This window comes from Mesocricetus auratus, unplaced genomic scaffold (genome assembly GCF_017639785.1).
Source record: "Mesocricetus auratus isolate SY011 unplaced genomic scaffold, BCM_Maur_2.0 Super-Scaffold_100010, whole genome shotgun sequence".
In the NCBI taxonomy this organism is placed as follows: Eukaryota; Metazoa; Chordata; class Mammalia; order Rodentia; family Cricetidae; genus Mesocricetus; species Mesocricetus auratus.
In genome coordinates this window covers 82,811,963-82,824,141 of record NW_024429194.1, presented here as the reverse complement: position 1 = coordinate 82,824,141, position 12,179 = coordinate 82,811,963, and the positions used below count along the sequence as shown (strand labels likewise).

The window sequence follows — 12,179 nt, the reverse complement described above, 5'->3', positions numbered from 1 at the left end:
CTGGCACTGTTCTTCCCGAGTCTAAAGCTAGATTGTTTTCTACAAGGATAAGACAAAGGATAGCAGCAGCAATGTCCTTCCTGGTGCCTGTAGAAAGTACCAGGTTATAGTAGAACATAGTTGAGAGAGGAAGGAGGTGAAGATCATCTGGCCCTTTCCCTGGGGCAAGCATTTGTTAGGTATACACCAGGTGGTGGTGGTGCATGCTCAGGAGGCAGAGGCAGGGGGGGCCTCTGTGAGTACCAGGACAGCCCAGGGTTACACAGTAAGACCCTGTCTCAAAAAACAAACAAAAAGATGTACTTATTCCCAGCCTAGGAGGTACAGATAGTCAAAGCAGTCTCAGAAATTTACCCCTACTAGGTCCTGGTAAGCCAGGTCCCATGACTGCAAAACCAATACTCTGACACCAACACCTAGAAGTTTCTGTGAGTAGCTCATCTCTGCTTTCTTCTCACTTCTAAGCTGAGTCATCATTCATACGACTGACCCTGGAGCTGAAGGCCAAGTTCTGCAGTTGCCAGAGGTATGTGTGGCCCCCCGGCAGAACTGAACAGTGAGGGGCCAGAAAAAATTTTGACCAGATAAGTGGAAGTGTCTGGCTGGTGTTTGAGTCCTGGAACCCTGGCGTACTGGAAACAGTGTCAGTGTTGCCGGCAACTGACGCTCGAGCTGGAGGTGCTTCTGTGAGTTGAGTTCCATCTGCCGTGGAAAGGAAGTGGGCAGCTGTCACATCAAAACTGGGAGGGCTCTGGCCCAGGGTCGTTTCTTTTTTTTTCTTTTTTTCTTTTTTTTCTTTTTTTTTGGTTTTTACGAGACAGGGTTTCTCTGTATTGTTTCGGAGGCTATCGGTGAGCCCGGCCTCGAACTCACAGAGATCCGCCTGCCTCTGCCTCCCAAGTGCTGGGATTAAAGGCGTGCGCCACCACCGCCCGGCCCAGGGTTGTTTCTGTAGCTGCGATAAACACCCTGACTAAGACAGCATAGGGAGGAAAGGGCTTGTTTCAGCTCAGAAGAGGGAAGTTAAGGCGGCAGGCCCTTCCAACAGCTGGTCTCTGTTTTAGAGCTGTGTGGCTTCAAGGCACCTTTCAGATGTTCAGCCTTCCCAGCTGACCCTCTCCCTTAGCCCAGGCTTCGAGACAGGATTTCTCTGTGTAGCTCTGTAGACCAGGCTGGCCTCGAACTCACAGAGATCCACCTGCCTCTGCCTCCCGAGTGCTGGGATGAAAAGCATGTGCCACCACCGCCCAGCTTAGCTAATTATTGTTATCCAATATACAACTTTAGCGAATTCGTTCCATATCCCAAAACATCTAAGTCTCTCAAAGGGGCAATGCAAATACAAATCAAGGAATATCGCGATTTGCTGGATTTTTCCCAATGAAGTTTTGCATAGGCTTTGCACTTTTGGGAAACTCTCAGACACACTTTCATATTCAAGCAGAAGGGGCTGAAGACAAAGGGCAGAGTAAGGCTAGATGCCCGAATTCTGGAATCAAGGCAGCTGCAGCTCTGTAGGTGCTCCTACAGGTCGTATCAAGAGAAGAAAAATGAATGCGCACTTGCTTGGTTGCTTATGCTGTTTGCTTTCTTTATTCTTGTTTTTTTAAAATATATTCTTTGAGGAAGCTTTCAGTGACCCATATGAGATGGGTGCCTATTGCAAATGTGGCAGCTGGTTCCATATTTAATTTAAAAAATCTTTTAATTTAAATTTTTTTTTTTGGTTTTTCGAGACAGGGTTTCTCTGTGGCTTTGGAGGCTGTCCTGGAACTCACTTTGTAGACCAGGCTGGCCTCGAACTCACAGAGATCCGCCTGCCTCTGCCTCCCGAGTGCTGGGATTAAAGGCGTGCGCCACCAACACCCGGCTTTAATTTAATTTTTATTTTAGAGTGCTCTGCATGTAACCTGCACACCAGAAGAGGGCACCAGATCCTGTTATTGTTGTGAGCCACCACGTGGTTGCTGGGAATTGAACTCAGGACCTCTGGAAGAGCAGCCAGTGCTCTTAACCCCTGAGCCATCTCTCCAACTCCCTCATATTTACTTTTAAATATTTTTTAATTTTTATTTTATGTGTATGTGTGTACCTACTTGTCTGTATGTGTGCTGTGCCCATGGAGACAAAAGAGGGTATTGGAACCCTCAGAACTGGTTGTATGCTGTCCATTATGGGTTCTGGGAACTGAATCTGGGTCCTTTGCAAGATCACTGAGCCATCTCTCCAGTTTCCCTCCCCAACTCCTTACTTTCCATAGCCATGTTAGGGTCTCCTCTGCTGTAGTCATGATTGGATTTTCACTGGGCTCTGGTACAAGGCAGTGATGTTGGGATTAATGGTGTTGGAACCAAAGTAGTAATGCCGTCTCTTTTGTTCTCACTTCCCCCTTTAAGTCACTCATCCCTAAATCAGGTGTGTTCCAGTTTCCTCTACTACATGTGCCTCAATTTGCTCTCAGCTCCAGAGAAGACAGAACAGCCCTCCCAAGAGGGTAAGATGAAGTGATCTCACCACTCCTGAGTCCTATGACAGTCCTCAAGTCTGGAAGTCTTGCTGATTGGCTGTCTAATGAGTTAGTGCAATGAGACCACTTTGCTAGAAGCTAGTGATGCAATTCTAGAACTATTTCTAAGGAGAAAGAATAACAGTAGAGAAGCTGATGGGATCCAAGGTTTCTGGGATGCTGGACTCTAGGAAGTTGAGAAGGTCCCTGAAGCTCATGAGTCTAAATCCTCTCCCCCAACTATCTCCTTTCCATCATCCCACAGCAACTCTCTGCTGGTCTACATCCAGCTCAGGACTTACTGTCTCTCACATAGTCTGTCCCATTTCTTTGTTCATTCATTCATGAAGTAGTCCTTGTGCATTCTTTGTATGCCAGACTGTATAAAGCCCTTCTCTCTTCCAGTGAGAAAGGCAGGCATTATACAATAGATGCAATGCCACTCATAGATAGCACTATTGTGCAGCATGAATAATAAAAACCAGAGACAGATATTGGTGTTCAAGCTGAGGATCAGAAAAGCAGAACAGTCAACCACTAGCTCTTACCTCTACCTCGGACTGAAAGGACGATCCCGTCCATCTCCACGAATCCTCAGACTCCCTGAGACGGCAGAGTGAATACAGACTGAGACCCTGAGCTCCTGTTTTCCATTCCTCGCTAGTGCTGGGATTAAAGGTGTGCACCACCACTGCCTGGCCCCCATGGCGGTGGCTAGCTTTGCATTCTGATCTCCAGGCAAGATTGATTAGGTCATAAACAAAATATCACCACACTATAGAAAGAAATAAAAGTGGCAAGGGGATGGAGGAAGACAGAACAGAGGAAACCACGTAAGATAGGGGACCAAAGGAAGAAAAGTAGGTCCTGTTAGAAGTCTTCTCGTTGGGCGGTGGTGGTGCACACCTTTAATGTCAGCACTCGGGAGGCAGAGGCAGGCCTGGTCTACAGAGAGAGAGAGTTCCAGGGCAGCCTCCAAAGCTCAGAGAAACTCCATTTGGAAAAACAAAACAAAAGAAAAAAAAAAAGAAGTCTTCTCTTTTGTTGAATCTTCACTGACTTTCCCCCTATGCCTGGTGCGGCACAGGTAAATAAAAGAATGATTGCAGTGTTATTTCCTATGAAATCCCCCTACTCTAGACTTCTCATTTGGTGTAACATAGGACAACCAGTGTTTTATGTACTCACTCCTATTATCCTGTCTTTGTGGGTTAGATTTGGTGTTGAGTGTATTTCTCCCTTTTATCACGATGAAGATTCTGTGTCATCCCCTACTCCCCTATCTCCCCATCCTTCCCCTTACTCAGATACCATGCTGGAGTCCAGGCAAGCATTTCATTACTTGCAGCATGACCTGGTTCCTGACTTGTTCGTCACACTGGCCAGTCTTGGCTGCATGTTCCCGGCAGTCTATTACTCAGGCACAACTTGCAGAGAGAAGATGACGGTGCCTCTGCTGTGATGACCCAAGACTAGCCTCTTACATTCCCTCAGTTAGTGGTCAGAACAAAGGGAAGCCCCTCTCGCGCTTTCCCTTGGGTACTGAGCGCTCGTCAGACCTCAAAGAGTCAGGTAGAGCAATGGTTCTCAGATGCCATTACCTGCTTTCCTGTGTTCTCTTTGTGGCCTCGCCTACCTGCTCCCTTCCAGAACTCTCTGCAGTGTCTGAGTTCCTGCAGCATGGACTGCCCCAGATAAGCAGCAGGACCCGGGAAAGTCTTGCCTTGCTGTCAGATCGCCAGTGTGTGGAGGGGGCTGCACGCCCGAGACAGTACTGCATCCTGACCCTCTTCTACCTGGCTCACATCCATGACGACAGGTCAGCTCTCTGAGAGGTGGCTGGGAGTGAGTCCCGGGGCTTTTGTCTGTAGCCCAGTTCCGTGGAATGAATGTACGTGTGTATGCATGTTCATCTGTGCACGTGCGTTTGTGTTGTACATGTGTGACAGTGTTTTGAAATGATTTGCAACACACTGTTTGTGCATGGTATTATCAGGCTGTGAGCATTCTGGGGAAGGACCCTGAGTTGAGGGAGGATGGGGCCAGCAGGATAGAAGGCTCCACTGGCCTGGCGTCTCTGCCTTTCTCACTCAGGCTCTTCTTGGTCAACAGGTTTGTCCCTGAGGCAGAGTTATCTGTGGCCGTGCAGGGCTTCCTTTTGTCTCTGCAGGACCAGGGCGAGCACCCTCCGCCAGTGGTCTGCAAAGCCTCCATCTATCTGCTGGCAGTGTGCCAGGACAAGGACAGCGCACTGGGTGAGGTAGGAGCCAGAATGCTTGGGGCTCTCCCGCACCTCTGAGCACTAATGTTCTTTGGGAGAGCGTGCTGATACATGTAGTCAGCTTTGACAGAGGCTGAGTTGAAGTGCTGTGGGACAAGAGAGGAGGACAATGCTGGCACACAGTGAGCCCATAAATTAGCTGTTCTCTCAACAGCCCTGGTGGTGGAGGCTGTCATTTCCATTTCATAGGCATTTCATAGGGATAACACCTGTGATGCTGGTGAGCGGCAGACAACAGTAGAGGCCAGCCTGGGTTACTGGTAACCTGCCTCAAATGCCCCCAAAAAGGGAAAATAGCTTTCTCTAGGGCACACAGGTTCTGTCCTTGGTGTCACCTCTGTGCTGTGAGAGTTGTGATGACAATTCTTCAAACTGAGTAATCATTGTTAGTTGGACTGATTGTGGTTCTCTCTCTCTCTCTCTCTCTCTCTCTCTCTCTCTCTCTCTCTCTCTCTCTCTCTCTCTCTCTCTCTCTGTGTGTGTGTGTGTGTGTGTGTGTATGTAGGAGGCTGTCCTGGAGATCGAACCTAAGGTTGAACTCCCACATTCTATGTTTAACTACTCAGCTATATTCCCAGACTTTTTTTTCTTATTTTATTTTGAGACAGGGTTTCACTAAATTGCACAGACTGGTCTCAAACTTGGATTCTCCTGCCCCAGTCTTCCAAGTAACTAGAATGAAATGTTCTACCATACCTGGCTATTGGATTTTTTTTTTGACTTCTCACCTACTTTAATGATGGAGAACTCAATTGGCTTGCTTTGCTTGTATTCTTTCTCTTTAACTAGCAGTTTTCACAAAAGAAATAGAAGAGAGTTTCTTATATTTCCACTCCTGATACATCTTTTTTTTAAAATGTATATTGGTGTTTTGCCTGCGTGTGTGTCTGTGTCATCATACATGTAGTCTGCACAGAACCTTGAAGCACACATGCTACAGAAGTCGTGTGGAGGTCAGAGGACAACTTTCAGGAGTAGCTTCTCTCCTTCCACTGGGTGGACTGAACTCAGTTTTTCAGCCCTGAGTGGATAGGACCCCAGTTGGAATAGCTGAGGCAAATGAAGGAAATTGGGAGGAAGTCACGGAACTTAGAAGTCAGGGCTCTGGAGGTGAGGCAGAAAGCGCTTCCACTCAAGAGACCAAAGGCCAAGCTTTTTAAAGTCTTGCAAGAGAACCACAGGGGCAGAGGAGAGCCGGTGTTCCGAGAAGTTTGAAAACACAGAATTTTCCAGTAGCTGGTTTTCAGAGGACCCAGTGCAGAACTTGGGTTGCTGAGGAAGACACGGCAGGAGAACAGGAAAGGGCGTGTCTTGAGCCTGATGGGGATGATCCTGGGCTTCTGTGACTGCCAGAGACAGTGAAGAAAGGCATGATGGGAATAGTCCTAGTGGCTTCTCAGCTGATGGTGTAGCAAGGCTGGATTGCAGGGTCTTCACATACATCTGCTGCTGGTGTGGGAGCCAAGAAGGAAGCGAATGGGACTCTGGGCTTTCCCTTCCCTTCTAGCCAGGGATCCATAATGTTCTGTAACACTTGAAAAGCCTGCAGCCTTGTACATGGCAGGCAAGCACTCTACTACTGAGCAATAGTCTTAGCTTAACTTTTACATAGATATGTAAACGGTAATATACAACCACAACCTGGTTTGGGGGGAGTTAAGACAGGGTCTCATGTTGGGTCCCAGCCCCCACAGGTTTCTGTGCATTGCTTGTCAGCTGATAGCCACAGGTGCATCCTGTTCTCTAGTCCTGGCTTACAGAGTTAAATGCTTCAATATGTATTTCCTGACCAGGCGTTGGTGGCGCACGCCTTTATTCCCAGCACTCGGGAAGCAGAGGCAGGCGGATCTCTGTGAGTTCGAGGCCAGCATGGTCTACAGAGCGAGTTTCAGGACAGCCTCAAAACAATACAGAGAAACCTTGTCATGAAAAACCAAAAAAAAAAAAAAATGTATTTCCCACGAGTATGGACTTCCAGGTTGGTTGTGGTGGCTCATGTCTGTAGTCACAGTGTTTGGGAATCTACAGCAGGAAGATTTTGGCCAGCTTAGACTATAAAATAAGTTCTGGGTCAATCTGGGTGCGGCTCTGTCTCAAACAAACAAAATCTAGAGATATTACTATACTCAGTCCCTAAGTCAGTAGTCTAATTTTGCTCTTTTTTTAAGTACTGGGGATTGAGCCTGCTGCCTTTTTTGACATGCTATACAAGCAATCTACCACTGAATTGTGACTCTAGCCACCAAATTTTACTATTTAAACTAATAATGTTCTTTATAGCTATTTTTCCAATCTAAGATGTAGTGCAGAACTACATATCACATTTACTTGCTAACTCTCATCTTTTTTTTTCTAAAAAAAAATAGTCCATGATCTTGACTTTTTTGAATCAGCAGCTCTTATGGTTGGCCTTGAACTCATTATTTAGCTAATAATGCCCTTAATCTTCTGATCCTCCTGTTTCTACCTCCTGAAAGCTTGGGTCACAGGCATTTGCCACTACACCTGGTTTATACAGTGCTGGGGATAGAACCCAGGGCCCATACAGGCTAAGCAAGCCAATTGAGCTCTCTCTCTACTTTTTAAAAATAATTGGCTGGGTGGTGGTGGTGCACAACTTTAACCCCAGAACTCAGGAGGCAGAGGTAGGTGGATGTCTGTGAGTTTGAGGTCAGCCTGGTCTACAAAGCAAATTCCAGAACAGCCAGGACTGTTACACAGAGAAACTCTGTCTCAGGAAAAACAAAACTAAAAAAAGATGTAGTTTTATTTATGTGTGTAGATGCCCATGGAGAGCAGAGAAAGGTGTTAGAGTTCCTGGAGCTAGAGTTACAGGTGGTTGTTCGCTGTCTGACTGGGTTCTGGAAACTGAACTTGGATCCTACGTGAGACCAGTGAGTGCTCTTGACCACTGAGGAATCTGTAGTCCTCATTCCCCACCCACCCCCTTTGAAGCAAGTCTTCCTTCCCTCCTCCCTTCCTCCCTTCCTTCCTCCCTTCCTCCCTTCCTTCCTTCCTTCCTTCCTTCCTTCCTTCCTTCCTTCCTTCCTTCCTTCCTTTCTTCATTCACTTAGAGGCAGGGTGTTGGGAGATTTTCTCCATCTAGTCTTAGTTCCACTTGACCGGTTTTCAGGTCCCTGCAGCTGCTATGAAATAACCACTCGGAGACTTAATGTCTATTAATTGTTTGGTCATTGGCTTAGGCTTCTGACTGGCTAGCTCTTTCTTAATTATTAACCCATAACTATTAATCTGTATAACTTCATGTGGCCTTATTTTACCAGAGAATGCCTGAGTGCCCTACCTTCCCAGTAAGAATAAAGAATGGCATATTTATTTGGAGAGCACTCACACAGTGAGTCTTCTACCCCTAGAGGCTCAGGGTCTGCAATCTGGGATGCTGAGACCACAACCCAGGAGAGCCCGAGTGAGCCCCTCCTCTTCCTTATAAGGGGTCATGTCCACACACCGAAACCAACACCCTGTTGGCAGAACAAGATACCACTACACCAGGGTCTCTCTGAGTAGCCCTGTCTGTCTTAGAGTTCACTACCATAGACCAGGCAAGCCTGGAACTCTGCTAGGATTAGAAACACGTACCATCACGTCCAGCTAAGTCACAAATTTATAATGGATTTTTTCCCCTTTTCTCCCTTTTACTCCATTTAAGCCCCCACCCTCTAGAATGGTGACATTCACATTCAGGGTAGGTCTCCCCCACCTCCCCACGCAGTTAGTGTTTCTGAGAATGCCCTTGCAGACACACTTGGGTGTGCCTTACTACCTCCTGAGTGTTTCCCAGTCATGTCCAATCTTTTTGTTAACCTTTATTGTCAAGATTACCTAAGGAATTTGAATGCTGATCGATTTTCTATGGGAAAGGAGTGAGTTCCTAGTGTTTAGTAAGTGGCAAATCTGTTTTCTCCCTTCTGAGCCAGGCCCTCTGCTAGGCGCACTTTCAGTCTGGGGTGGGAGACAGACAGAAATACTGACATATTGCACTGAGGTTGCCACGATAGGGTTGGGTTCCTCAGCCTTAGCACTGCTTTTATCTTTGATGGGTTATAGGGTACTTAGCAGAATTCCTGTATTCTCCCCAGCAGCACCTCCCCTGTGGTAATCAGAAATGTCTCCAGACCTTACCAAATATCACACAGGGAGCAAATCACTCCTGGTTGAGAACTGCTGTTAAGACAAGCACTGTGGGGTTTTCTCTCTAGGCCTTAGGAGTGAGCAGTGAGATGTGCTGGGGTGCTGAGATACCAGTACATTTCCCTCAGACGTTGGTTACTCCGTTGGGGTTCCAGGTCCTCTGCAAGGTATGTTTAGTTGCTTTCTTTTCCCTCCAGGCTGTGATCGGTGCAATCAGAAAGTTCCTAGAGGCCATCTCAGACCTGCACCTGGTCTACACTCACCACCTACTCCTGCTCAGACTCTTCCTGGCATACCCAGGGTTGATGAGTCGGTTTGGGCATCGTGTCCTGGAACTTTGGTTTTCTCGGGAAGAGTGCAGCTACGAGAGCCTAGATGATGACTCGTCTCCTGGCCATACCGTCTTTCCTGCCAACTTAGCAGCCCTGTTCCAGATGCTCAGAAGCACACCTAGCAGCCTCCTCATTTTGCTGGTGGGTGCACTCATTGGTTTCTGCATTTACAGATGGCAGGCTTCGGGGTGGATTCAGTTGACAAGGGTGCTTGCCTGGCATGCAGGAAGCCCATGGTTTCATCCCAGTTTGCATAAGCTGAGTATGATGATGCATAAGTAGTCCCAGCACTGGGATGGGGAGGCAGGAGAGTCAGAAGTTCAAGGTCATCCTCTACTATATAGTGAGTTTAAGGACAGCCTGGGTTTTAAAGAAGGAGAAGGAAGAAGAAGGAGAGAGACGGAGAGACAGACACAGAGAAGACAGACAGAGACAGACAGACAGAAGACAGACAGACAGAGAGAAAGACAGAGAGACAGAGAGAGAGAAGAGAGAGAGGTTTTTTTTTTTTTTTAGTGAGCCCTGTTAGCTCTTTTCTAGTTGCCCTGGAGACCTATGGGCTCCTGAGTCCCTGCCTCCTGCTCTTTAGTTTTAATTTCCTTCCTTGGGACAGCCCAACTCTTAGAAGCAATTATCTAGTTTTCACCTACATCTCATTAATTCCTCTCCCCTTTGACTTCAGGCCCTGATGCCCCTTTAAACTGCATCACCCTGGTAACAAGGATGCCTCTGTGCCTGATTGCCATCTTGGTAGTCATCTTAAGGGACCTGTCAATACTGATGGCTCTCTACTTCCTTTTTAGTGGCACCTCTTGGTTGAAGGTGTGCCGACTCTCGATTTTCCTCACCCTTCTCTTGATGCTCCTTCTCAGTCTTAGAGAGTTCCCTGTGCCCTGCCTAGGTCTTTTTTTTTTTTTTTTTTTTTTTGGTTTTTCGAGACAGGGTTTCTCTGTGGCTTTGGAGGCTGTCCTGGAACTCGCTCGGTAGTCCAGGCTGGTCTCAAACTCACAGAGATCCGCCTGCCTCTGCCTCCCGAGTGCTGGGATTAAAGGCGTGCGCCACCAACGCCCGGCTCCTGCCTAGGTCTTGAAGGGTGGTATTCTGTAAAGTTCTGTCCGAGGCTATCTTCACTCAGTGCATTTCTCCTGGGTTGGCTCGCCTATCCAGAGCTCTGGTAGCCTTCTGCCTGTATTCTGGTGACTCAAGTCTACACCTCCCTTCTGACCACTCCACGCTCGTCTTTTAATGTCAACCATCTACTTAACAGCTTGTCTAACGCAGAGCTCCTCGGAGTGGAGGTGTGAATCAGTGGCAGAGCGTGGACCACATGGATAAACGTGTAAATCCGTGATTATTGAGAAGAAGGTGCAGCTCATTATCTCTTCTTTCTGTTCCTTTCATAGTTTGGGTCTTGTTAGGGTGGAGACTACCTATTTTGGCTGAGAACTGCCCTGGGCCACCAGTGTCAAAGGAAGTAAACACTTAGGAGAGGCAAGCCTACGAGAAAGTGAATCTCCAAAGACCAAATGCTTAGACTCCAGGTTCTCAGGAAAGCGTGGAGTGCCCCATTTTATCCTTCTGGGCCAGGCTTTGCCCTTGGAGGTGGCCACAGGAGTCTTTTATTTCCCTTTGCCTGAGGCTTAACAGGATGCCATTTAGAGATCTGGGAAATGGAGGTTTTTCTGCATTTCAGGTAAAATGGAGATAGCAGGAGGGCTGGGAAGTAGTGTAGAGGGCTATTAAACGTGTGCCACCTACAGATCACTTAGTAATCCTTGACTCTGAGTCTTAGCTAGATAATGTTCATGTCAGAGATGCTAATAGAATTGCCCAAGGTAATAAGGATCACGACCAGGACCAGAGACCACAGTTACTGAATCTTACTAAATTAGATCCTAGAAACATCAATGGTGAAAAGAACAGCAAGGAACAACTTTGTTTTCTGTTCACACATATAATTCCCACCATTTCTTCCCAGCTTTTAGCTGCAGGAGGGAAAAGAGTCTAAAAATATGTGCTGGGACCAATTTCTGGTTTTGATATGGGTAATTAACAGCTGCAGACAAAGCTGGTAATTGCCACTCTTATCAACGGGTGGTCTTTCACGTACATTGTTTAGCTGTGAAAAACAAGGCTGTCACAGATGCTCTGTTCTGAGTCTGGACAGCTTTGGACAGTTGAAAATGCAGTGGGCCATGGGTCCGCCCAACACCTTCTCACTAGCCCATGTGATGGGTTCATACCAGCATGCAGCATTACTGTGGCCCACAAAGTATGGACGGCAGCGGCCACATAATCCCTTCCTTTCTTTTTAGACCTTTAGAATTCACAGTTTCTGAGGGACAGATTTTGTGGCAGTGGGGCAGGGATGGGCCAGCAAAGGACAACGGGAAATTGGCTTGACCTTTACTCTCTTGACTCTAAATAAACTATTCCTACTTTAGATTTCAGCCTCACATTCTTTAAAGTAGAGGAGTTGGATGAACTTGAGACCCATCTGTCTCTGTCTCCTGAGTTCTAGAATTGTAGGCTTTGCCACACGTCTGTCTCTGAAGTTACCTAGATTTTCCTTAGCCCTGCAGTGTGTGATTTTGTCTTCTCAGAGACGTTTTGTGAGTCTCCGTGAAGTGGCAGAGGTAAGGCCTCTTCACCCCTCCCCTTCTCTAGCACATCCTATAGTAGAATTTACAACTCCACTCTTTTCTTTTTCTTTTTAGGACACCATCTTATTCTGTAGCCTAAGCTAGCCTGGAAATTAATACCTAGTCTGGGCTGGCCTCACGCTCATGGAATTCCTCTGCCAATCCTGAGTGCTGAGATTATAGGCGTAAACTACCACCTCTGACTCTCTGTTATTTTCTTGATAAATAACTAACCCATCTGCCTTAGTTTCTCCGTTTGGAAATTG

General features: G+C 47.0%; 1 protein-coding gene across 2 annotated transcripts in view; it reads left to right on the top strand.

Moving 5' to 3' along the window:
- The window catches only part of Mei1 (meiotic double-stranded break formation protein 1), a 59,845-nt gene that overhangs the window by 28,247 nt on the left and 19,419 nt on the right, over positions 1 to 12,179 (top strand). For both annotated transcript variants that reach the window (XM_040752729.1, XM_040752730.1), the window contains 5 exons: positions 466 to 526; positions 2,397 to 2,494; positions 4,157 to 4,325; positions 4,619 to 4,766; positions 9,137 to 9,412. In XM_040752729.1, the coding sequence (XP_040608663.1) occupies positions 466 to 526; positions 2,397 to 2,494; positions 4,157 to 4,325; positions 4,619 to 4,766; positions 9,137 to 9,412 (752 nt within the window). The remainder of the gene's footprint in view (positions 1 to 465; positions 527 to 2,396; positions 2,495 to 4,156; positions 4,326 to 4,618; positions 4,767 to 9,136; positions 9,413 to 12,179) is intronic.